The sequence below is a fragment of the Mauremys reevesii genome, linkage group 27 (assembly GCF_016161935.1).
Source record: "Mauremys reevesii isolate NIE-2019 linkage group 27, ASM1616193v1, whole genome shotgun sequence".
NCBI classification, from domain to species: domain Eukaryota; kingdom Metazoa; phylum Chordata; order Testudines; family Geoemydidae; genus Mauremys; species Mauremys reevesii.
In genome coordinates this window covers 271,435-298,509 of record NC_052649.1, presented here as the reverse complement: position 1 = coordinate 298,509, position 27,075 = coordinate 271,435, and the positions used below count along the sequence as shown (strand labels likewise).

Here is a 27,075-nt window from a genome sequence, read left to right as displayed (position 1 = left end):
GATGATGAGCACGAATCCACTTTCCTTGCTTTCCTCTTAACTCCCTGTGGCGTGAAGGGAAAATTCCTCTCCATCTCCATCCAGAGGGAATTCCTCCCTCTTCCTGAGCAACCAGGGACCTTGTTTGCAAAGACAGTCTCCTCTTCCCCAGGGAATGACTCCCTCCCAGTGAGGCACAAAGGGGCCTGTAGGGAAAGGTTTATGCACAGAACAGCCCCAACCTCCCAATCATTGCTCCTCTGAGGAATTGAGGGAAAAGACATCAGCAAACAAGAATGCCTCCACCCCGATTTGCCGTTTCTTAAATCTTTTTGACAAGCTTCTGATTAAATATGGATATTGCACATAAAAAGCAGGCTGTGCCGTCGAAGAAAACTAAGTGACTTTATGTTAACTGTAGTCTTTCCTTGCACTTTTAAAGCCAGGGGCTTGCTCTTGCAATTGCCTCTTGCTAAACTCCAACATTAAAAGGACTTAGTCTGGTTACTGTGGTGGATTACCTTGTCGTTTGTTCTTATTCCCTTTTCTTCCAAAGCCTGGGAGCATCATTAGAGAGAATGTAAAGTGCCACTGAAAAGCATAGCAACTCACTTTGCTTTAAGGCTGAATCAGCTTTCTGAAAAGCAAACAAAGGGGGTGGGGTAGAGAGAGGGTTCAGAAAGGAAGTGGCCATGCCTGTCCAAGTGGAGGCAGGCGTGGATTAAGGACAGGAAAGGAAGTTGCTGGGGCTTTGGATAAAAGCTTTGCCTTCCAAAACTATAGTGTAATGGAAAAGGTATTCTAGTCAGTACGTCTGCATGTCAGAGGAGAATCAGTCACTGAAGTCAGACTTTGTTTTACTGCAAACAGAGTAAAAATAAATGTACAGTTGAACAGGAATCTCTGCCACTTTGGCAAATCTGATGATAGAGTCAGACTAAGGGAATGATAGATCCCATTTGAGTGCACAAGAAAAGGCAGAGACCTGCAGCACTGTAAAGAAATTTCTACTATTTTATTTTAAAATTGTTAATTTAAGTTGAGGAGAGGAGGGGGGAAACGTGCTCTGCAAATCACTTTGAAAATGTCTGCCTTTTCTCGTAAACTGCATTTCCTGTGCTTTAACCTATTTCGCAGCAGGAGATCCAATCTGAGGAAGTAGCAGCAAAATTTCACCTCCCACCAAGAGATGCACCATGGGGACATAAACAGTGACAGGGATCTCTCAAAACTATTTTGAAAGTTCTTTTTTAAAAAGAGACTTCTATAGTACTTATGTTTCACAAGCCAGCCACGTTATTACAACTAATCACTGCAGTTTAGAGGAATATTAGGGACATTTGAAGTTAACATTCAGTTATATAAGTAAACTTCATTTGTACAGTTAAAATCAGCCAGAGGGAATTGTATCAAATAAGCAGGCCAACTCCAGCAGGGTCCAATAACCTCTTTATAAAGGGATTTCATTACACCAGCAACCTTGAGGCATGGAGCAGGATGGATGCAGTCACTTCACTGTAGTTTTGCTTGTTCCTTTGAAGAGATTTAGGATATTGCTCTTCTTCCACAGGCTGCTTTTCCTCAGTTGTGGAGCCTCTTAGGGTTCAGTCTCTTCATATCGCTTGGTCAACATGTGGAGCCCCTGGGGGAAGAGTGAGGGATGCTACAAGCTGCACTTTTGTTCTATACTAAGGTTACTTAGCTCTATGGGTGTGATCCACAAAGGAGACTCCTAAGTTCCGCTAGGCACCATTGGGATCCACAAAACTCCTCCTTGGCTGTTGCCCTAAACCTGTAAGCGCCTAAACTCGCTCCGTACCTAAGTTTTTGCAGTAAAAGGGCCCTAGGTGCTCACGTTTCTGGCTCTGGGCATGTGCACGCCTGCTTCACGCTAGTTGCCCAGACGGCTATCTCCTGCTTAAGCCCCAGTGCGATTCACAAAGCGGGAGAGGCATTTTGCCATCTAAGTCATATGCAGGGACCCAGTCTGGCAGGTGTGCCCAGAGGCTACCTCAGGGGAGCTCCTTTCTAACGATTGCCTAGTGCACTCACCTCGTAGGTGGGAGACCCCTGGTTCAAGCCTCCCCTCCTCCTGAGAGGGAGAAGGAATTCGAACAGGCTGTGGCCCCTCTCAGGTGAGTGCTCTAACTGCTAGGCTGTAGAGTCATTCTAACTCTTTCTCGGCCCCAATTAATATTTAATTATTCAAATTTTCATTAAAGGGGAACAATTTCAATAGGAGGAGGGATTGAGGAAACCTCACATCAGAATATCCCATTGCCTGGCAGCTAGGGCACTCACCCGAGAGGTGGCAAAGCCCTGTTCAAATTCCTTCTCCCCCTCAGAAGGAAGGGGTTTCCCACACCCCGGATGAGTACCCTAGCCACAAGCTAAGGGTTATAAGGCACGGACTGCCTCCTAGCTTCGTACCTATCCGAGAGGGGGCATGGCTTAGCACATCTCCTCCTGGTCAGCATCTCCCGTTGGCTAGCTTAGGCAAGTGCCCTGTTTAACATGCTGGCTTGTGGCTCACAATCTTAAGATGCCTCTCTCCCCCATTTCACTGTATAGGAGCCTGGGCGGCCGATTCAGGCTCTGTGGATTGCAGGGCTGTTCCTGTGATTTTCTAGGCACCTAAAAGGCATGGCAATGCTCAGCCTCACGCAGTCTCCGTCCCTTTGTGGATCTGGGCCTATCTCTCTGTTTCAGCGAGGCCAGCAACTGCCCTGCTCTTCTAGCATCTGGCAGGGTTCAGAACCAGCTTATCAAGGGATGTGGTCCATACTCCATCAGTTGGATTCTTTAAATCCAGCTTGGGTGTTTTTCTAAAAGATTATGCTGTAGATCAACCACAAGTTACTGAGCTCAGAGCAGGCACGGAGTGAAACTCTGTGGCCTGTTATGCATGAGGTCAGACAAGAGGAATAGGTGGTGAGCTGTGATTACCACCCAATTGACTAAGGATTGCACATGTCCTATTCTTATGACCTTATGTCCCCATACCCCCTACTTACCAGTTCATCTCATCAGCTAATGTCTGTTAGACTGGAGCAAGATGAAACTCTTTGGGGCAAGGGATTGTCATTTTTCATGTGTTTGTACAGGACCTAGCACAACTGGGCCACAACCATCTTTTCCTGGCCACAAGATTTCATCCTGTCTGTCTCTGATGCAGACGAAACCACGGCTATCCATGTCTTTACCAACTCCAGACTGGTCTATAGCAGCACACGCTACCTGGGGGCTTCTCTTGCAGGGCACACGGAAGCTTTAGCTAGTGCAAAATGAGGCATGACCCATTTTAGGTAGGATGGATGGATGGATAATTGCATACGACACCCGTGCTTCCTGCTCTGCACTGCCTCCAAAACACGTACAAGTGTCAATCAGGCTGTTGATTACTGTCTGTAAAACCCTCGGTGCTCTGACACGAAGGAATTTTACATCAGAATTCCCACCTGTGCAGCTGAAGTAGGTAGCTCCGATGGGAATTTTTTGAATACAACTATCTAATGCGGACATAGCCTACAACTCAGTTATATCAGACACCCTCTCCCTACACTTCATCAAAGCACTTGCCTTCAGTATAATGCTTCATCAGTGCCACTCTGTGCCATTCATCCCAGCGGTCATTTGCTTGAAAGTTATAACCCCACCCTCGCTCTGTTGAGGTGTTTGAAGTTGTAAGCTTTCTAAGGTAGACGCTCTCTCTGTATCTTTGTACCTCACTCTGCCCACCAATCCTGTTTGGGCCTTTTGAGTGCTACTGTACAATAAATGTTTAATAAGACTGTTGGCCCCTGAGGTAAGACCTTGTAGTAGCAGGTGACTGGACATTCTCACTGATGGGCTATTTGCTGTGGCATTTGCTGCTGCTAGGAAACTGCCAGCTCTGGACTGAGCGTAGAGCTGGTGGGGGATTTTTCAACAAAACTTTTTTTTGGATCAGAAATCCAATTAATCAGCACCAAGCCTTATTGGGGAAAAGGTTTGAACAGATTTTTCAAATAGAAATTTTATTTTGGAAAAATCTGTCAAAATTGTTGAAATAGTGCCTTTTGACTTTTTTTAAGATGAAAATTTTCAGTTTTCTGGTTCTCAATGACTTCTTGTTTAGAATTATAAGCTAAAATTAGTAGAAAGTAAAAAAAAGTAAGAACAGTTGAAATCTAAATGAAATGTTTCAAAATTATCAAAAAAAATATTCTGATTTACCCAAACTGATTTTTTTTTCTCTCCCAGATTTTCAGCTGGCAACAGTTTTTGAGATTTCAGCTTTTCATCCTGATTTGGGATGGGAAAATGTTTTGAGATCTCAAATGGTTTTACAGGACAGGAAAACTGTTTCCCATCCAGCTCTAACTGAATGTGAGGCAAAACCCAACTCTTTGTTTTTAAACAAACTGTAGAGGTTGACTAGTCCCCCAGTTCTGGTCTTTACAAAGAAGCTGGTTTTGATGGTTGGAGGGAAGGTGGACGAGAATTGAGTGGTGAGATAGAGAGAGAATATATATTCCTTAATTTGGATCAATGTATTTTCTTGATGATGTGAAAGGCTGGATACTATAGCAATAGGAAATTTATAAATGTGTGTAATAATTACATGCTCAATCAAATGCTGTCCACACCCAAGAGGGTAGGTAAGCCCTTCTACACCATCTGTTTCTCTGCCAAGGTCCCCTCTTTTGCAGCATCCATTTCTCCAGATAATCTACTCCAAATATTGTTCTTGCCTCCTTTTGATCTTCTCCAATGGCAATCACTGTATTCTTTGACAGGCCTTCTGTGATGTCAGTACTATTCTTTATATATAGCACTTCTTACATGTTTCAGAAGAACTGTCCATCTGTCTGTTAGCTTTGATGGTCCATCCTTCAGAGCCATCTCTCTCTCCTCGAGTTTGGCTTAGTAGGCACTCATGGAGTCTTCCCCAAGTACTTTTCCATTCATGCATTTTGAACATGAAGCAACAGGATTAGCCATAGGGTAGAGACTTTTTGCCTCAAGGTCACAACTTTGAATCCAGCCTAGGTTAATGGCAACCAAAATTTGTTAAAATGTGAGGGCTGTGTGGAGGTCCGTGTGAAATGTGTTTGGTGGCTCACGTCGTACTGCCAACTGCAAGTGGTCAGAAATCATGAGATTAAATAATATAATAATAATAATACTTTTTGAATTCTTTTTCTTTTGGTTTATGAGCTTTTCAGATGCATTTGCTTCATTTTTTTCCAATCATTTCTCAACAACCATGCGGTCTAGAAACTTACTTTTTTAACAACAAAAAAACACAGATTTTTCCAGTAATAACATGATTCCAGCAGCTGAGGCTTTAAGGAAAACACCAAGTATTACAAGACTCATGATTAAATTGTGAGAGTTGGCAACGCTGCTCTCAGTACAGATCCTAGTGGAAAAATGACCAAATCACAAAAAAACAAAACAAAGAAAAAATCCCAGTCCCACAATCGGCACTAAGTAGCACTCTTTCAGGATGTCTCAGTAAACTAGATAGGTTACAGAAACTAAATTCATCTGACTCCCCTACGAGGGATCCCCCCCAGTTCAGAATCAAGGCCCAACGGTGGAACAGCGTAGGAGACATCTGTATGCTGCTACCCACGTTATGCCTGGCCCATAGATAAAGAGAAGACTTCTGCCTCTGGACTATGAGTCCAGCACATGATTCACTAAAAAATAATATGCCACCACCTGACTTCCTGCAGAGGCCAGATGTGTTGGAATCGGCCTTAACTTCCGTGCAATGGTAGCACTCTGCAATCGGAACATCTTTTCAACCACACCCAGGTTCAATTGGTCCATTTGTTGTCAAGGGCCAGTAAGTGTCACCTATTAGTTTTACAGACTATAAAACTTCATTGAAATGATGCTACATTGTAAAATTGAGTGTTTTGGGGATGGAGGTAAAGGGGGAGACAGGCATGGGCCATGTGGCCCAATACACTGAGTTTCTCTCCATCTCTCCAAGGGGCTTCAGAACCAACATGTTCAGAATGTTTTTAAGCTACCATGATGCTGCTAACCTACCCGACCAAGGGCAGCCAACCTAGATTTAATTTCCTAAGGCAGCAGTTCTCAACCAAGTGTCCGGGGCCCCCTGGGGGGCTGTGAACAGGTTTCAGGTGGTCCCCCAAGCAGGGCCAACGTAGACTCACTGGGGCTCAGGGCAGAAGGCTGAAGCCCCACCACATGGTCCCCGAGTCCTGCCACCCGGGGCTGAAGCCGAAGCCTGAACAACTTAGCTTCACGGGGGCCCCTGCAGCACGGGGCCCCAGGCAATTGTCCTGCTTGCTACCCCTTAACACCAGCCCTGGCTTTTATATGCAGAAAACCAGTTGTTGTGGCACAGGTGGGCCGGGGAGTTTTTATAGCGTGTTGGGGGGGCCTCAGAAAGAAAAGGGTTGAGAGCTCCTGCTCTAAGACATTAGTGACAATAAGTTTAATGATCTTATTTCTATACATCATAAAACCATCATGTAATTCAGTCGGATCGGCATTCTCTGCTCAGTAGGGCCAGGCCTGGAATATCCCAAGAACCACACACAATAACCTGGTGACCCTCCCACAACTCCTTTTTGGGTCAGGACCCCTACAATTACAACACCGTGAAATTTCAGATTTAAATAGCCGAAATCATGACATTTACTACTTTAAAAATCCTGTGACCATGAAACTGACCAAAATGGACTGTGAATTTGGCAGGGCCCTATCCATTGGTCTGTAGCAGACCTGGTTCAAATAAAGGCCACTAAGCCTGCTGCTTTCAAGAACATAAGAATGGCCAGACTGGGTCAGACCAAACGTCCATCTAGCCCAATATCCTGTCTTCCGACTGTGGCCAATTGCCAGGTGCCCCATAGGGAATGAACAGAACAGGTCATCATCTGGTCACTCAACCCCAGCTTCTGGCAAACAGAGGCTAGGGACACCATCCCTGCCCATCCTGGCTAATAGCCATTGATGGACCAGTAACATCTAAAACAAAATCATGTTTAACCGGTATGTTTTTATTCCAAGTGCCTGTTTAAATGCTAAAACAGAACAAACTAGGTTAAAAAAAAAGCTACAGCTATATTCATGGCTACATACCTAAATAATTGCCAGTTTTTGCATGAAGCTTAGGTTAAAACCAGATAGATGTGGTAAGAGCCTTTTAGCTAGTAGAACAATCATAAGAAACTTCATTTTAACTCTTTTAAAAAAGAGCATGAACTGCTTTTACGGGCTCCATCAGCTTTAAATGAATAATTTATAATGAAAGAAATAGCTTTCCTTGTGTTACAACAAACCCGCGGGTGATTAATAAGGAATTTTTCTAATTACTTTAATTCCCCCCAATTATACTGCTTGTTTACTTCAGTAAATAACTCTCCTTCAAGGGAGATAAAACTATCCCCAAAAGGGACAGCTCCTCCTGGGGACTGGGGGGAAGGGACTGCAGGAAACTCTCTCAGGTGCCAGCAGTCTCTGGAAAAGCGACATTTAAGCAAACGCAGGGTTGGTTAGATGAGAGGCAGAGAGAGAGGGATGTCATGCTGGAGAATTACAGGATTATTCTTTCCTAAATCTGACTTGATCTCCTGGGCGGAATGAGGGAAAGAAAGAAGCATCACCAGGACTCAGAGGAAAAGGAGCTCCTGTGAGCAATGATGCAATCCTTACCTTAAAGCAGACATTTATTCTTCCAGTCTCAGTTTCAAGCAGACACTTTTGTCTAGGTATTGTCCATTCCCCTGTAAGCTCCTAAGGGCAGAGACCTGTCTTATTCAATGACTGCAAAGCACTAACTCTCTATAAATATTAAAACCTCTTCCAAACCCAGTAGCCAATTTTTTTAATGTCTAACTAAAATACTCAGTCTTTACAACGAGGATGGAGCAGGTTTATGCGATGCTGCCAGCATTGGAGGCTATCCTGGGCCACAGATCTGCGCATTCCTTAGCCACAGGGCCTGTGATTGCTGAGCCTTTCATTTCCCCTTTGTTATTTACTATCACTCCCGCGTTGTCTTCAAAATACTCAGGAGTTCTCTCAGGGCTCTCAGATTTTTATCAGTAAATGTTAGCAGATGATTTCACTGCGCACACACACACACAAATAACTGAAATTTACAGGTAGACAAAGTAAGAAAAATGCTGCGTGAGAACTTAGGGTTTGACTTAAGGGTGTTTACTTGGTATATGCAAGGTTGATAATTTCTGTTTTAACAGTTACAAAGCTTTAACTTTTTGAATCTCAACATCTACGGTCATTAAATTGCTATTGTCTTACCCCCCATAGTTTCCCACAACTGTGAAAATTGATAAAAATGCATAAAATTCAATATCAATATCCATCTAAATCATAAAAAATAAATATTGAATCCTGCCAAGCCTAAATATCTGTGAAGGAAAGATACCTTCTCCATATGTTTTTTGCCTTAGAAATAGTAGGCATTTTGAGTCTGGTCTTTTCAAGTCTGGTCTTTTCCTCCTCCATCCATGTAGTTTGAAAGTTCTCTCAACCCTGAACTGAAGGAGCAGGACTGTAGCACCTTTAACAAGAGCTTTTCTTCCAGCTGTTCTCTCAAGCATTCATCAGGTATTTGCAAAGAACTGTTTTGGAGTCTGACTTGAAACAGGAAAATAGCACCAGCATGCACGGCACTCACAGGGAGGCTCCAAGGGATTTGCTGGGTCGCCTTTGCACCTGTACTCAGCCTTGGAACAGATCACCCTACGGAGAGGGACAGGCTGGCTGCGTGGTGGCAGTGTCACGAATCAACAGGGCCGGCTCCTAAACATGACAATGGTGGCAGGAGATGTCACCACGATGCCTGTGGACTCTTCCAGCACCAGTCAAGCCAACGGGCCCAGTCCTGTCTCAATGACAAAGCTCCCATTGATTTCTAAGGGACCAGGAGCAAATTCTTCTCTCTTTACTTCCCCTTTCACCCTTCCAGGCATAGGTTCTTGTTATGTCTTTGTCAGCGAGATGAAACAGCCCCTTACGAGTTGATATCTCCTTCCTGTGTAGGGACTCTTAGCCCATGATCATCTCACCATCAAAATATACCTGCTGTGAATGGAATAGCATGTGAGGTGCACCAGATTGCATAGGCACAGCCCTGGCCCCTCTCCCCCCAGCAATGTCAGCCAAAACAAGTCATTAGGAAGGTGTCAGGCTGGGCTCTCTCCAACATAGAGATCCTGAGAGGGGTAGGCACTAGGGGAAAAGAAGGTTGTGGTGGAAGGTAGATGGAGAGAAGGAGAGTCACAAGTCAGCAGCATCCCAAATCCCCTTCAGTCCCTCCCCTCCCACACCTAGCCAAGCCCATTTCCCCCCACAAACCTGGTCGTCTTCTTCCTATCCTGATAATTAAACATAGGCTTGATGGAATTTCCCCCACCTTCTCCACTCTATACACGTGAAAATCCACAAGCAGAAATGATGGTCTGTTCTGGTCTATACTTTGACACCTATCACAACATGCTATTTTTGCCCCGTGCTTGACTGACTTGAACCTGGATCTCCTCAGCGCAGATGAGCTGCAGTACAGCACACTAGCTTGCTTGGAAAGACTTATGTAGTGGTGTAAACCATGGCTGGCGAAGTTTATCGCAAATCAGTTCTTTATAAATTGTAACACAGACTGTATCCTCGCGCTCTATTTAAAACAGATTCCCCAGAGTAAAAAAACTGGCTCCCAAAGGTGTGGAACACAAGGATAATTTTTGCACCTTGCGGGAGGCTTCCAGTAAGTTAACTACTAGACACCGTCCATCACACTGAGTCAGTTGATTACCTTACGGAGGATGGAAGGTGATTCTCCCTTTGTGAGATTGCACAGGCCAGGAATGAATCTGCACTCACAAGCCAGCTTGACTTTTAAAACTTGTTTAAAACCTCTCTGTATCTGATTTGCAAGTCATGTGAATTTGGATTTCAATACCCAGAGCAGCGAGTGACAAAAAGGTGATGGGGCAGGAGGATCTGAGATGGCTGAAATGAACCCCACTGCTCTGCAAACCGCAAAACCTGAAGATAAGGTCCAAACTTCTGTTCCTTTTCATGCAGACACTCGGAAGACAGAGGACTCGTTACTCATTTTGCTCAGGCTCAACAAGAGACAGCGAGTGCCCATTTCTTAGATAAATTGTTAGTCGCCCTTAATTTTAAAAACAAAGACTAGTATCTAGATATTGTCGTGGAGTCGTCCTGAGCAAAGCTCCACCTTGCACACAAAGCGTGTGAACTTACGACTAGTCCGGTCATTGCAGGAGGCGCCAGAATTCAGCATGACATGGCAGGTCTGCTCAGTGCCACACGCTGCACAGGAGGAGAGTCCCAGCAAGTCCAAATACAGCACACATGATAGACGCGCCTTGCTAATGAACGTGCCCATTCTCCTTCTGTCCTGCAGGGAAGGGCTTGCGGTATTTACACTGGATCCACACTCGATGCATCGTCACTTGCTTCCCTCGGTTCACCTGTAGGCGCCGATCGACCAGATTCTGGACTTTTTCCAACCCAGCCGTGGTGAAAAGAGCATCCAATTCATCTAGGAGGGGTGGGGAGGAGGCGGTTAAGATAGCAGAAGCATTAATTCGATCAACGCTTGCTTGTTGTAAGCTAAACTGCTCTAAGTGGGGGCCAAACGATTCCTTTGAAGGTTCAAGGAAGTGCTGGAAAAATCCAGTGCTTTTTGATTCCACAGTCAAACGAAAGGACCACATGACATCTGGCTTTGGATGTATCATGATCTCTACAGTCTGCCAACCCTTGTGATCATCTCGTGGCAAGAGTTAACACCGACCTTGGGGTACATGTTCTGTTCTGCTCTACTGAGGGGGAAGAGAAGTGCTTGGACGATCGGCATCACAGAGAGCAAGGGGGAGGAGGAAGGGAAGACAGCAGCAACCCTAGAATGAAGGGGTGGGCATTGTCCATTCACGAATGCCTGAGGGGACGGACTTTCCTGTCTCAACTATCCCTAATCTTGGAATGTGTTTTTCAAGGGACTTGATCAAGATGCTAAGTACCCTCAAATCCCAAAGTCCCTGGGAGTGGAGGACATGCAGCACCCTACAGGATCAGGCCCATGCTGTAAAGCTCCAGGGTTAAGCTTACAGTCCTGTATGTCTGATATATAGGGCCCTGCCAAATTCACGGTCCATTTTGATCAATTTCATGGTCATAGGATTTTTAAAATAGTACGTCATGATTTCGGCTATTTAAATCTGAAATTTCATGGTGTTGTAATTGTAGGGGTCCTGACCCAAAAAGGAGTTGTGGGAGGATTGCAAGGTTATTGTGGGGGGAGGGGGGTTGGTACTTCTACTCTTACTGCTGTTGCTGCTGCTGGCTGTAGCTGCCCTCAGAGCTGGGCAGCTGGAGAGCGGCAGCTGCTGGCCGGAAGCCCAGCTCCGAAGGCAGAGCTGCCGCCAGCAGCAGTGCAAAAGTAAGGACGGCAGGGTATGGTATTGCCACCTTTACTTCTGCACCGCTGCTTGCAGCGCTGGGCCCTCAGTCAGCAGCTGCCACTCTCAAGCCGCCCAGCTCTGAAGGCAGCAGCGCAGAAGGTTGGCATGGTATGGTATTGCCACCCTTATTTCTATGCTGCTGCGGGCGGGGCACCGCCTTCAGAGCTGGGCACCTGGCCAATAGCCACCACTCTCCGGCCACCCAGTTCTGAAGGCAGGGCAGAAGTAAGAGTGGTAATACCACGAACCCCCTAAAATAACCTTGTGACACCACCGCCCCCCCCGTAACTCCCTTTTGGGTCAGGACCTCTGTCTGCCCTGTGAAATCAGGACAGTATAGGGTAAAAGCACCCAAGAGACCAGATTTCATGGTCCGTGACGCGTATTTCATGGCCGTGAATTTGGTAGGGCCCTACTGATATGGATTGTGGCCATTAATCCAAAAACATCCCAGAAAAGCCACATCAAGGTGGGGCTGATAAGATACCGAGTGCCCTCCAGGCCTGAACAAGGCTATAGCCTAGCGGTCCAAACACAAGCGACAGGCGGCTTGGTGCATTTTGTATCAGGGTGCCCCGACGTACTGGCTGCATGTAAAGCCAGAGACCTGGTAGTGCTGGGAGAGACCCAGTGTAACTGCAGCTCTGGGAGCATGTGATTTGTTTCTGTAGCAAAGGGCGAACAAGTCCCAGCTTGTGCTCTTTTATCCCATACCTGCCATGCTGAAACCTTTGCCAGACAGCCATTTTCTGCCTTTCCAAACACCCATTTTAGAATGATTTAGCTGTACCGTATATGCCCGCGCAGTGACCTGATCAGCTCATTGCAGCAGTACCACTGCCCTACATACACCGATCATTTTAGACCCGACTAATGGTTACCGGCAGTAGGACAGAGGTGCCCGATATCACTAACTTGGCTGGAGGTTTGGAGGGCAGGGGGTGACGGGTGGAGAGGAGCACAAGCCCCATGATGCAGCAGCAGAGTTGTTTTGCTGAGGCTACCCCAGCTCAGCAGACAGAGTAGTCTTTAGTGCCCCCACATTGGCAGAAGACAAGATCTTCAGAGTGCTGGCCCCTCTGGCTCCACCCCCACGTGCCCTCCCCCATGCAACAGTATCCAGGGAATGCCCCTCTCCACACCTCCTCAAATTTTGCTCCCCTCCCCTCTTTCCCCCCCACTCCCAAGTGCAGCAAGTTCCATTGCGAGAGGGCCCTCTGCACGTGAGGCAGATGGGGAAGGATTCTCCGCTACACGAAGGAACACACTGAGCCATATTTCACAATGATCAATAGGCCCAGCTCTCCATGCAACTGACAAACCTCTAATGTTTCAACTCGGTCCGGAGAGGGTATATGTCTGAGTCCGCTGCTTGCCTCTGGGGGTTTGCAGAATTTCCCCACACGTAGGAATGAGGAAGGTGAGAAGGTCGGGAATACGAGATCTAATCTCCTACCTTGTGTAAAGAAGTAAACTCTGGTCCCATCGCCTCTCACGTAGAAGTTATCAGACAGACACCGACCTGGGGGCAAAAGTTGTTCGGACAGTATTACCCACCTAACTTATTTTAAATCAGCCAATCAGCTGCACAAGAAGCCAGATGGCAATCCCCGCCCCCTACTGCACTCTGTGCTGAAGGGCAAGTTATCAGTCTGTCTCCTAGACACAGCAGCCTCCCCTGCAGACACTCCGGCATCACCCATCCCTGATGTGGCAAGGGTTCCAGCGCGGAAGGAGGAAATACCTTTCTTAAACCGAAGCTGCGCCAGGTCATAACGACCATAATCTCGTAACAGAATCATTCCTCCTGGTTTCAGAAGCCGGCTCAGTCTGTTAATGACGTACTGCATCCTGGGAAAAGGGCAAATTAGGAAAATTCAACAGCCTTCAAGTTATGCTTGCTTCCTTCACCCCTCAGATCATTCGAATGAGTTGAGCTTACCAAAGAGACAGAGTTCCTTTATGTTTAGACTTTTATTTACAACTTATGACTTGAGTGAAAAATTCTCATTTTAAACAGCTCAGTTGATTTAAGATTTTTAAAAGGGTGGGTTTATAGTGGAGGATATGAAGATTGCTGTGGTTTTGTCAGCAGCTGTCCCAATAAACTGGATTGCGTCTATACACGCGGACTTGTAGACTATAACTTTGTTTATCTGAAAGTCTTTGTAAGATGGCATCACATGAGAGGAAGTGGTCACGTGATTTAACGCAGGATCTCCAAGTGCTCTCCATGGTTCTGCATAGATGTCCTGTGAGAGTTTGGGCAGGAATCTTAGATGCTAGATAAAAATCAGACCAGAACAGTGTTTCCCAAGCTTGGGACGCCGCTTGTGTAGGGAAAGCCCCTGGCGGGGCGGGCCGGGCCGGTTTGTTTACCTGCCGCGTCCGCAGGTCCGGCCAATTGCAGCTCCCACTGGCACAGGGTGATGAGCACACTAGGTTAAATTTAGAGTTTCAGTAACACAGGTAAGGATTATTTCACTACAGAATTTTTAACCTGACAATATCACTTTAATATCCCCATGAAGGAGCTTTGACTGCATTAGTCATGTGAACCCTTTTCTCCGTTTATAACAGTGAATTGCTGGTGCTGTAGTGGAGGCCGACTTACTTTTCTGGGAGAAGAGCTGATAGGACAAAGATGAGAATAATGATGTCAAGACTCTCCTCTGGCATTGGGTATGGGCTTTGGTCCTTGCACAGGTCATGAACGAAGGCAAAACAGCGAGAAGAGTCATACTCTGCATTGGTCTGCGATTAGAAGAGGATACAGACACTGTCAGACACAAATACCAACGCCACCTGGTTGCAGAGTCTCCATTGCACTTTCATATGGAAAAGCTGGAAAAGCCAGGGTATGTCTACACTGCGGTTGGGTTAGTGCCTCCTAGCCCAGGACAGACTCGCAATAGCTCCACTCAAGCTAGCATACTAAAAATAGCAGTGTGGACACTATGGCACAGGCGATGGCTCAGGGTAGCCATCCCAGTCCAAGCCTGCCTGACCAGCTAACCTGAACCACCGCCCACACTGCAATGTCCACGTTATTTGTAAGCGCACTAGTTCGAGTGGAGTTAGTGTGAGTCTGTGTATCCGGGCTGGGAGGCATGCCCTTTGCTGCAGTGTAGACATACCCCCAGAGGCCTTGAGTCCATCTCAGAATAACCCCTGTGTGTACAGCTATTATAATTAGAATATTCGAGAAAGGGAAGTGGAGGGGAACTATGGAAAATCATTAAGTGGATACGACAGAGTTATAAGAAAGTTCTGGACTCATTCTATTCAATCCTTCACTACTGCCAAAAAAAGCAGTGCCAGAGTGTGGGATCAGCGACAGCTTTAAGGTCAAATCTCTCACAAACGATCAAGGCTAGAAATGGGTGATTTATACCATTAAGCTGGAATTCTCCCCTTTATAGCAGCACAGAGGGTCAAGGCGTAAACCTGATCCACTGAAATCAATGGTAAAACTCCTACTGATTTCAGTAGGGTAGCACTGGGCCCTCAGGTTAAACATTTCAAACAAGGATAGCTAATGCCAGGCTCTTAAAACCATATTTAGATTCCTAAACAGAAGGGGACTGTTTTACAGAGACACGGAGCAACCCCAGCTCCCAATGACATGCAGACTCTGGTCAGTTTCACTCTGTGGCTGCTTGGAAGGTGGGGAGCACCAACAGTCATACTGAAGCAGCTGCCCCTTGCTGCTATCCTTCTCCCCACTCCCCATCTCTCATATCAAACGGGCTGGTAAATTTAACACTCTAGCTAAGTTTTCCAAACTCCATTCTAAACAGATTTGTTTATACCGGCTATTCCATAGCCAGAGTCAACCCTTGCCCCAAACAACAAAGTCAGCATCCACCATGACATCACACCAGCTGCCTGTGCAGCAGCAATGAAATGCTGCTTCCAGACCTGTGGTTACATCAATGATACAAGTGAACCAAGAACAACATTAATTGACTGAGGCTGTAAGAAATAGTTCCAAAGATTTCAAAACTTCAGCAGTTGCCCAATTAAACAGCATCTGGTCTGGAAAAATGATGCTGGTAACAGAAGATGGGAAAGCAGACTTACTTCTCCAGAACCACTGTCAAACTGCCTTTTTATTTAAAAAAAAAAATTAATCCTGTTCCTTCCTGCTGCCTCCAATGGCCAGATCCCCTAATCTACTTACACGGAGAGGCAGTATCCAGTTCTAGCTAAATATCAAGCTGCCAGCAAAATTGAACTAATGAAGGCAGTGCTAATTGTAGATCTTTGCAAATGCTGCACAGGATCAGCAGCCTCCACCTAGCTGTGACTTCATCTAGAACTTACACAATATTTAGTTTACCTGGACAAGATCCACAGCTGTGTTGGAAAAATCACAGCAATAAACAAAGAGCCCCGGATCACTGAAATAAATGCAAAAGAAACAGGAAACAGTCACGTGCCTCATATGGTTCTCAGGGTGGATAAAAACTAATCATAAAAAAACCTGGATTTTTAATCTAAATATATTTTTCTTTTTAAAAATAAGCCTATTTAAAATTAAATTTGAAATTATGACAACCTACATTAATACCTATAATTAAATTATTTTACTAGATTATAGTAAGTCAAAAATATTCAAACACTACATGTTTTCTGCCAAAGTTTTAAAGAAAATCCAAGCACTGAACTGGTAGCAGTCATGGCTAAGCACCTATAACTAGATTTTGTCAAAGTGCTAAACTATCTTTTGACAACAGCAGTTTCTTATGCAGGTACAGAGCCAATAATTTCTTCATTTCAATTTATTCAACTATTTCAATTCAATGACTAGTTCATTCAAAGTTGAGAAATTGATTGGAAAAAAATCAAACAAAATTTTCTCGCTTTTGAACTCCCAATCTATGAATAAAAATGAGGCGTAAGAGGATGAAAACTATTAGTTCTAAAATCTTGAAAGAAATGGTGACCAGAAACAATCAGTTCAATTCACTACCTACACACAATACTTCATTTGTTTAATAAATCAGTTAGTTTTAAATACTAAACGTGTGTTGTTAATCTTTTTTCTTATGTATCCACCACCTTTAAGGTAGTTGTATTTAAGCAATAAACACACATTTTAAAATGCTGGTTTTGTGCATTTTAATTCATCTAGTAAAAAAGAAATGCATCATTCACCATTTTCTAACATCATAAAAAAAGTTAAAAATTAAGAATCTGAATAATGTAAATTAAGTTATATAATTGCTTAAATAAATGTGTATTGAGATAGTGTATCCTCCTGGTTAGCAACAAGCAGTACCAAATTTAGCATAAAGGCTAGATTTAGTTTAGCAAATCAATGTTTTAATGGTTACCAGCCAATGAGAAGCAACCTTTCATTAGGAAAAGAACTAAACAGTACAAATGCAAAACAAGATTAAAATCGTTGATTTAAATCAAGGTTTCCTGCTTGCTGATTTAAATCAGGATTAAAATTGTTGATTTAAAATCAATTCAACTTGCAATGTAAGTTTTAGGGAAGAAGAGGGTCTAATGGTGAGAGCACGCAGCTGGGAATTAGGAGCACTGGGCTTTATCCGCATCTCTACCAGTGACTTGCTGTGTGGTCTTGGATGAGTTACTTAGTGCCTCTGTGCTTCCGTCATCCCCATCTGTACAATGATGCTTACAGTGTTGGGGGAAAGGAGGGAAAACAGAGATTGGGAAGCTTGTCTGTAGAGAACTTTGAAAGCCACAGATGAGTGGGTGTGCAGAATTTCATGACCACCAAATGCATCCTATGGACTCTCAGTAACCTTTTAACCACAATTCATTCATTCAAAGGTGTGTGTGGGCAGAACTGACAAGTGGGTGTGTTTGTGTTTAGCCTCTTTTATATGCAATGGGTCTATGCATTTAAAAAAAACAGGAGCAGAGCACAACATCCTTTCCAGTGAATATTTACTACTTGTAGAGAAAAAAATTAATCAGAGCTGCTTACTTGTTGGTTTGCAAAATTGGGAAGACCGTATTTCCAGCACCACAGCCAACCTGCAGAAAAAGAGCAGCCAGTTACACACCTGTCCTGCTTTCCTCAGAGACACCTGCTTTCTAGTCTGCACTTAGCAGCTGTTACAAAGCATCACCCTCCAGCCACAAAATGATGTTCCAGCAACCTACGGGGGACCAATCCCAAACAGCAACGAACTCCTGCAACACTCATTAATGAGATGAAGATGGTCAGCACCTTTCAGGATCAGGCTCTGCAGCCAAGCATCCACAGGAAACCACCAAACTAGCTACCTAATTCTACCAACAGTCTGGCAGATTGTGTGGATCACGGATATTCCTGAAAGTTGTTATTGCTGGAATTGCAAGCATAACAACCAGTATGAGTCACCCAGGCAGCCTCAAAGGCCAGGGGTTAGTCAGTTTCATTTCCATACAGAGACAATGAGGAAGAGTGGGGGAGGAGGAGGAGGAGGAGATTTGCTTTGCTCTTTTTCTTTCTGTTCTAGCTGCACCCTATTATTTCAGTCTCCCTTTCTAGATGGCTCTCCTACTATCCCTAGTTATAACTGGGCCTGCAGTGCTACTGCCCCTTACCCCTCACCTTCATCTGAAGAGAAGATAAGCCATACAATTTAGTTCAGTGGCTTTTGTTCCTGAATGTTTAGGGACTTCTGTGGAAGGACTGAAGTAAGCAGAATGGAATGTACTATTGGCTGTTTGAAAATGACGGCGGGTGCAGAAAGCATACGGGTGGGATATGAAAGCAGAGATGGTTTAAGAGTATGGAAAGTTGCCTCTAACAGGGTTTTAGGTGCTAGGATCCTGCAGAGAGCTGCAAAGCTGTTTATGCTGACTCACCTCTGGGAGAACAGGGCTCCAACAGAACGGGTGGCTGCCCGCTGCTATTAACGCAACTCTTCAACGGAACCAGCCACAGATATATGATGATTGATCATCCACAGTGACAGGTTGTCCGGGCAAACTCAGCACAAATATTTCAGCTTTAATAGTTTATTAGCCGATGAGTTCTATAATCTGTTTTAGGGATGCTGTTGATACCCCTTATGCATCACCATTTTGAGACCTCACAACTACCTGAGAATTCCTTAGCTGTACTGCATAGGGTTTTTTTGATCTGCAATACAGTTTTCAGAGTTTTGTGTCCCTCAAGTCAGACAGACTCATGAGAGAACCCAGAGGCCAGGGACAGAGGGAAGCTTCCTGAACACGGTTAACAAACCAACTCTTTACACAACGAGAATGAATGTTGAGACCACAGCTGTTACTTTAACATCAGATAGCAATAACTTGCCTTTTGAATCTCAGAAGGCCTCAGTGTGGGGCACAGATAGATATTGATCCCTTTGGGAACTAGTATCAGAGGGGTCGCCGTGTTAGTCTGGATCTGTAAAAGCAGCAAAGAATCCTGTGGCACCTTAGAGACTAACAGACGTTTTGCAGCATGAGCTTTCATGGGTGAATACCCACTTCATCGGATGCAACTCTTGTATTCACCCACGAAAGCTCATGCTGCAAAACGTCTGTTAGTCTCTAAGGTGCCACAGGATTCTTTGCTGCTTTGGGAACTAGTTAGTAACAAAGACCAATCTGACCCAAAACCCAACAGGCTTAATTCAGTTCAAAGTTTTCCTCTATGTTTTTAACACCCTCCACTGAGCTGCTCCAGTCCATCTCACAGCTGTGGTCCTCTCTCTATCCCACCAACACCCCGCTTGTTGGGGGGAGGGTGGGGTTCGCTTTCCTCTGCAGCATGGGGGTACAAGTCACTTGTCAGGATTATCTGGACATATCTCACTTAATAATTTCTCTGCCATCACAGGGGGTCTTGGGCAATCCTATTCTCTGCCTGTGGCACATAATAGTTTAATCTCCCGTGGGCTGTAATACTTTGGTCTAATTTTGGTTGTTGGGTTTATTGTAAAGGTGCTGGGTAATGCTAGCGGCCTGTGAAATATTGGAGGATGGGGGTGTGTATCAAATGAGATGATCTGGTGGTCCTTCTGGCCTCAAACTCTGTAACTATGTCTATTCCTTTGCTCAGTCTCATTACTGCTGGTACAAGAGCCTTCTCCTCTGTAGCAGCCTTCCTGAATCTTTCCTTCATATCAAATTTCAGCTGAAAATTAAGCTCTCTCCTTGCCTATATTACAGCTTCTCTCCTATTATTCATTTCTGTAAAGAGCTTTGGGATAGATTTGTAAGAAAGACGGTTGGTTCTGTATGTAAAGTTGTGTTGCGCTGAAGGATTTGGTGAGGTTGTACATGACGACCGGTTAGTTTGAAGTCTGTCACCTTCATGAACAAAGATTCTGATGGCAAGTTTGATTCACTTGGGAAAGATGCTGTTTCTCTCATTCACTGAAGTTACCTCTAGTATACGGTAAGTGGCAGAGGATCCTGGGAAGTCACCATCACTTAGTTTCAGGTCACCCAACTTCAGTACTGCTTCTCCATCTGTGTCGAGTCTGTTGATGATATTATTACTGTCTTTCATCAAGTCCAAATGATGATGCTCTTGTGTTCTGGTTTCCAATGAACAAAGACCATTTTCACAGCTCCCCAGCCTGGTGTCTCTGGGTTTTCTGGTGCTACCATCTTTGTATTCAGACGCCTCAGGTTGACTTAGGTTCTGGTTTGGTGCCAGTTCAGGAAATTCAGTGAACAGCCAGTGTCTGTCCTTGAAGAAGCCATTTTCATGGATTTTATAGAAATCATTCCAGTATTCATTAGCATTGAGCTCATATTCATCTGTAAGCAAAGACACAGAAGAAAGGTCAACAGAAGACAAGTCAAAAGTTCTTAGCTTGCAATCAGTTTAATCAAACAGGGGTCACAAGCACCATGCTGTATTTAGCAACTTATTTAAGAATTAAGGTTATTCATTGAGGAGCATGCTGATTTGAGTACGATTGCCTTGCATGTGGAACGATCAGCCCTCTCCCCAGCTATGACACTACACTACCTCATTAGGAATAAAAAAGGAAAGTGTTTGTGAAAGAAGCTGTCTGCCTTCCTAGCTCGATTTCACGGCACCAAGATAGGCCATTTCTATTTGTAGAGAACTGATCAAGAACCTCTGGGTCCTATTCCCTATCTCTTCCACTGATTCTCTCTGGGACCTGAGGAAAGTCATTCAGGGCTTCACGCCTGAGAAGTACAGAGCACCTACTATTTCCAGTGAAGTCAATGACAGATGAAGGTGCTTAGTATATTTCGGGATCAGGCCTTTTAGCTTCCCATCTGAAAAATGGGATAGTACTTATCTACCTCACAGAGGCTATGCAAGGCTTAGCTAGTATTTGTAACGTGCTTTGAAATTGTGTGAAATTAGAAACATTATAACCTAGTCTGACTGCCAGCACAGGACTGCTCCCAGTATTTTATTTTCCAGTATTTTGTGCAATTTAGAGCATCAGACATTTCTGAGATTACAGACAGGAAAAGACCACCAAGGGAAATGTCTGCTCCCCCATGCACCCAAGAAACCTTAGTGGGGAGTGTTATCACTCGCAGATTCTGACTGCCAGCACTGGACTGCTCCCAGTATTTTATTTTCCAGTATTTTGTGCAATTTAGAGCATCAGACATTTCTGAGATTACAGACAGGAAAAGACCACCAAGGGAAATGTCTGCTCCCCCATGCACCCAAGAAACCTTAGTGGGGAGTGTTATCACTCGCAGATTCTAATCTCTCAGACCTCCTGGATTGATTTCATAAAATGAGTAACACAATTCTGAGCAAGAGCAGGAAGACTTCCCCTCTGTTGCGGATGTGGAATGGAGGTGATTGAGTGAGTTTCTAATGGGATCAGAAATGGCCTGAAAATTTCCATGACATGACTGCACAGATCTCAGATACCTAATACCGTTCTTGGAGCTGCTTCCTCTCTTGGGAAATGGACTCAGCGTGAGGAATTGATTAGTATCTTCCAAATGTGGTGAGCCTCTCTCTCACGTGAGGTTTTGGCATGAGCAGTCCTGGCCTATTGTGCTGGGAAGAATTAACAAATTTCAGCGCCCTTATGCTGCTAATCAACTTGTAAGTGTTAAGGCCGAGGGCCACAGACTCCAGCCACATTTCAACAACATGCAAGCCCTTAAACAACTTTTGACAGTGACTTGTTATTTATTGAACTCAGAAAATTCACCTACAATTATGATTACTCACCCTCTTCTACAGCTCTCACTCTATTTTCTCTACCACCTACCAAGGACAGAAGGCTTAAGCAGGGAAAAAGGGGTATCCATTAAAATAAGAGTTACTCTTGAGCCAGCCATCAACACAGAAGATTAAGCTGGAATCTCCCTAACTGTTTAAGAGAGGTCTGAAGGAGGATAAAGAAAAGAAGGCTGGAAATGTCTGGGGAGAAATGCAGTCTCAGTCTAAAAGAAGGCTTGGGCAAGGAAGAAAAAAAAATAGTTTTGGCAAAGAATTGAAAAGTCAGTTCTGGGTGTATTTTTAGCAGGATTTATCCTGGAACACAAACTACTAAATATAAAAATAACCCCTCTGACTTTATCTCGGTTATAAAGACCTTGTAAAGAGCCATGACCTCAGGACCAAGTTAAGAGAAATTTAATATGTGATGATAGGCTGCAGCCATAGCACCTCATGCTGTGATCCGATCAGATCTCAAGCTAAGCAGGGTCAAGCCCATACAGTGTTTACACAGGAGACATTCAAAGACCACTAAAGTTGCAGCGGAAGTAGTAACGTTGATTCAGTAGCTGGCGGTTTTTCCTGAGCTCCATGGAACCAAAGCCTTAATGTGGAGGCAAGGAAGTACAGTGCTAGTGGTGCCATCTTTCAGATGAGAAAACATGAGGTGCTAATAAAATTCCACAACATTTTCATACATGTGGGGGATGCTAACCTTGGTGTGTTGGCAAGATTTCAACTCAACGATCTACATTCTAATTACCTAAATTAGTGGCTCTCAACCTTTCCAGACTACTGTACCCCTTTCAGGAGTCTGATTTATCCTGCGTACCCCCAAGTTTCACCTCACTTGAAAATTACTTGCTTGCAAAATCAGACATAAAAATAGAAAAGTGTCTCAGCACATCATTACTGAAAAATTGCTGGCTTTCTCCTTTTTACCATATAATTATAAAATAAATCAATTGGAATATTAATATTGTATTTACATTTCAGTGTATAGTACATAGAGCCATATAAACAAGTCATTGTGTGGGTGAAATTTTAGTCTGTACTGACTTCACTGGTGCTTTTTATGTAGCCTGTTGTAAAACTAGGCAAATATCTAGATGAGTTGGTGTGACCCCTGTAAGACTTCTGTGTACCCCAAGGGGTACGTGTATGCCTGGTTGAGAACCTCTGACCTAAATGCCTCCTGTGATATCCATTGCATAAGATATTATGCACTTCCTGTCCTGAAGAATGATGCAGTAGTGCTGTGCATTACTGGACAGCAGCTATTTTCTATTCCAGAGGTGTGGTGGTCCTTCTAGTAGACCTGTATAAAGCCATACCTACCTCAGAGGTGTCGTGGAAATTACTGTTTGTAAAACAACAAAGACCTCACATCAGTGCAGCATATGAACAAGAAATCAAGGACCAGCTGATAAGTATCACTCAAAAAATAGATTTTAAGGCCAGAAAGATCCATTATAATCCTCTAATTTGACATTTTCCCAGCGTGGCCCAGTGAACTTCACCCATAATTCCTGCTTCAAGATCAGGAATATTAAAAATATTCCTTTTAGCCAGAACTCTAGTGTGTGAGGACGTCCATGCGTGAGCTGGATTCCTGCGGAGCTCTTTCCTTGGTTGGAAGTCCAGAGAGATCAGCTCTTCCTTGTGAGGACAACCGCCGAAGTCCAGCCCATATCACCCCTTCACACTAGAGGAATCTCCTGGATGAAATATGTCCCCAAACAAAAATTACTGGCCACAGGCGATGGGGAGGGAATCAGAGACTCCATGGACCCGATGAATTATTGTCTCCAAAGGGAAAGGGTGGAAGCCACACTGCTTTTTCCATGTCTCCAGCTAATTAATACCCTTTCCCAAACAGACACCCTCCCCTCTCCTTCAAAATAAATTCTGAGGGCCCATCTGTTCCACAAGATACTACAGCTGTAACAACCAATATCCTACTTTGCATTGTACTGCTCTGTAGTGTAGCTATCCGTGCTTCAGATTACTAGAGCTTCAGCAGGGATTCCATTCTGTCTAGAATACCACCATGGAGTGCCACACACTGAATTATAGCAGTATATTAAGTCCCACGGAGATGGCAGAGTTACCATCTCTCCTCTACTCTAGGAGTTAGCAAAACTAGCGGATAGTTGGGCAGTTTTCAAATGAACTCAGCATGTTGGATATCACAATGGCGGCTGCTGGGTACTGAGCACTTTTGAGAATCTAGACCCAAGAGTTTACGAGGGTCAGTCTTAGCCATAGTAAAAAGCCTGCTATTGTGAACACAATGGAATGCTACATGGAAAGGACCTGAATAGCCACATCAGAGTTCACATTTTTGCCTTACAGATGCAATAGACTCATGCCCCTTTAATTTTAATTAAAGAAGAAGGTCCAGCTTGATACCCAGGAGCAGTCTATTGTAGAAATACCAACATAGACTATTCCTATTTAGCTACATCCAAGCGTGAGGTGGGATATAACAAGTAACATCAACCAAATCTAGTCTAGCTCTTGAGAGAAAGATACAGCAGAGGACAGCAGGATACCTTCACTATCTTTCGTAAAGTAGAATGAGATCTCAGAGCAGGAGAGGAAAGGGGCTGGGTGAACTTTAGAGCAGCTTTAACTAAAACATCAGCTGCAGAGCTATGCTTCTCCAGCTTGATTCAGATTTATAACTATAAGTGATGGATATGCCAATATTTCCTGAGCAAGTGAAGGGAATTTGAAAGAAACAGCTTAGAACTTTAGTACCACACTGATTAGGCCTCAACTAGACTAGTGTGTCCAGTTCTGGATGCCACATTTCAGGAAAGATGTGGAGAAATTGGAGGAAGTCCAGAGAAGAGCAACAAAAATGATTAAAGGTCTAGAAAACATGACCTATGAGGGAAGATTGAATAAACTGGGATTGTTTAGGCTGGAGAAGAGAAGGCTGAGGGGGCACATAACAGCCTTCAAGTATGTGAAAGATTGTTACAAGGAGGAGGGAGAAAAATTGTTCTTGTTAATCTTTGAGGATAGAACAAGAGGCAATGGGCTTAAACTGAAGCACGGGCAGTTTAGATGGGACATTAGGAATAACTTCCTAACAAGGTAATTAAGCACTGGAGTAAATTGCCTAGGGAGGCTGTGGCATCTCTGTCATTGGAGATATTTAAGAGTAGGTTGGACAGACACCTGTCAGGGATGGTCTAGCTAATGCTAGGTCCTGCCTTAAGTGCAGGGAACTGGACTAGATGACCTCATGAGATCCCTTCCAATCCTAAGATTCTGTGATTTGATGCCAAACATTCAACGCAGGATCTTGGATAAACTAACATTTTTCTTAGTCTGTTTCAACTATTACCATTAACTTAATGCGGATAAATACAGGCACCCCTAATACTGCCTATAGCTTAATAGGCGAAAGACTGAGCTTATTTCCCAAGCAGCACAACGTCACACAAGGAACTTGAAGACTAAGTGTTAGAAGTCATTAAGCTGCCAGAGAGGTAAACAGCCGTGAAGACAGAACAGAATAAGCCCCTTGCGTTATAACTGGGAGAAGTCTGTTTATATGATTTATGGCATTTCCTATTAATATATAAAATATCAACAAGGGAGTTCAAGGCCAATGTGATCCTCCCAGCCAAGATCACTTAAAGTCTAATGGGATGAGTTCTGGGAAAAGTTCTAAAGGCATCTAGCGGCACATACTTACTAAACAGACCCTGAGTCTGATTAAAATCAGCAGTTTTGGAAAAAATTTTGGGGGAATAAATGAAGATGAATCTTTGTTTTTAGCTAGAATTGTCAACTATTGTATTGACCCATCGAGATTTGTAAGAAATACAGTGGCATCTAGAAGTACCTTGTTTGTCTTGTGGAACAAGCTGCCTGCTGTTCTCTTGAACTTTGTTCCTTGCACTGGCTTCCTGCTCTTCAGACCATTCAACATTATCCCTGTTGGGAAAAATAAAATGAGCTACTTAGCTAGGAAGGTTAAGACTGGGGGAAAAAAGAGGAAGCTGCTAGGCAGTGTAATAGCATTTCAGTGTCTGGTAAATTAAGAACCAAAATCACTCTTAAGCAAACAAAGGGAAGGAATTAGATGGCTCACTGAATTGGTAAGAACAGGGTTTTCATCTGTAGGTCTCCAATTCAAATCTGGGCCAGTTAGGTAGTGAGCTAAAGCGGATCAACATGTGATGGCTGTTCAGAGGTGAATGTGAATGGCTTTGGGTGCCCATCCAGTTTTAATGGACACAAATCCACACCACAAAATCACGATCACATTTAACACTAATAGGCACCCTTTGTTGACAAAGCAGACGTCTCTCCTGTCATGTACTAAAATAGCTTTAATTCATACAGATTTAATGTTGAACAATATGCATGAATATCCTAGAGATAGGACTGGATACAGGGAAACTTTCCGATATTAAGAAAATGTTGACAATGTTTCAATGTACATACACAGTTGCACAGGCATTAAAGCAACTGATAATTTAAAAAGAGCAAAGAAAGATGATGTGAAGGAGACAGGACAAAGAAGAATATAGGGGCCTAGCAGAATTATTCAGGCCCTAAAATTGGTTATTCTTTCATTACTATTTGATAGAGACAAAAGACTTAAAGAAAAGGAACAGCAGATCCCTAAGAATGCTCCATTTCTGGAGAAAGGAAATTGAGGATTTACATTTATGAAGCGACTTTGAGTCATATAATCCATAACTGGATCACCAAGTGAGGAGAGAAAAGGGCTGTGCAGATGCAGAGAAGGAACAGTTCCAATCGGGGACGCTCAGTTCTCCTGGGGTGGGATGGTCTGCACAGAAGGGGCGGGGGTCGGTTCCCTCAGGGGGGGACAGTCTGCATGGAAGGGGGGGGCTCAGTTGCCCTGGGGACTAGGCGGGAGGGCTGTGCACACACGGAAGGCGGGGCTCGGTTCCTGGGAGACGATGGTCTGCACGGACCAGGGGTCGGTTCTGCACGGAAGGAGGGATCGGTTCCCCTGGGGGCAGTCGGTCTGCACGGGCCGGGGTCGGTCTGCACGGACCGGGGGAGGTCGGTCTGCACGGCCCGGGGAGGTCGGTCTGCACGGACCGGGGGGAGGGTCGGTTCCCCCCCGGGGGGGGGGGGGGCGGTCTGCACGGATCGGCGGGAGGGTCGGTTCCCCCCGGGGGGGTGTCGGGCTGCACGGGGGGGGCTGTTGGTGGCTGCCGGACTGGGGGTGTGGGGGGCCCCCAGGGCTAGCGAGTCTGCGCGAGCGCACGGGGGGGGTTCACCCGGGGCGGGCGGGGGTCGCCTCACCAGGCGTTGTGCTGGAAGAGTCGGCTCGGGTCGGTCAGGAAGCGGCTCCCGAACGGCTGCCTCCTCCCAGGGGCCGCCGCCGCCGCCGCCACCTCCGGCCCCCCGGGCGCCGCCATGACAGGCTGCGCGACCCGGAACCGGAACCCGGCCCCTGAC

At 44.8% G+C, this 27,075-nt stretch overlaps 1 protein-coding gene across 7 annotated transcripts; it reads right to left on the bottom strand.

Annotated features, from left to right (window-relative positions):
- Positions 1-1,241: 1,241 nt before the first annotated feature.
- Positions 1,242-27,075, bottom strand: METTL2A (methyltransferase like 2A). Of its 7 annotated transcripts, none has more exons than XR_005591571.1 (10): positions 26,920-27,075; positions 25,478-25,569; positions 19,825-20,204; positions 17,425-17,474; positions 15,802-15,862; positions 14,074-14,213; positions 13,204-13,310; positions 12,916-12,981; positions 7,660-7,740; positions 1,242-1,621 (listed from the first exon to the last, which is right to left on the bottom strand). XR_005591571.1 is itself a non-coding variant. In XM_039516358.1 (9 exons), exons 1-9 carry the CDS (start codon positions 27,033-27,035, stop codon positions 1,593-1,595), a joined length of 1,041 nt encoding a protein of 346 aa, XP_039372292.1. In that variant the 5' UTR covers positions 27,036-27,075; the 3' UTR covers positions 1,242-1,592. The 7 variants fall into 7 exon arrangements, 5 of the variants coding, with proteins under 5 accessions (XP_039372292.1, XP_039372295.1, XP_039372293.1 ...); XR_005591572.1 differs by lacking the exon at positions 1,242-1,621 and adding an exon at positions 5,036-5,097; XM_039516358.1 differs by lacking the exon at positions 7,660-7,740.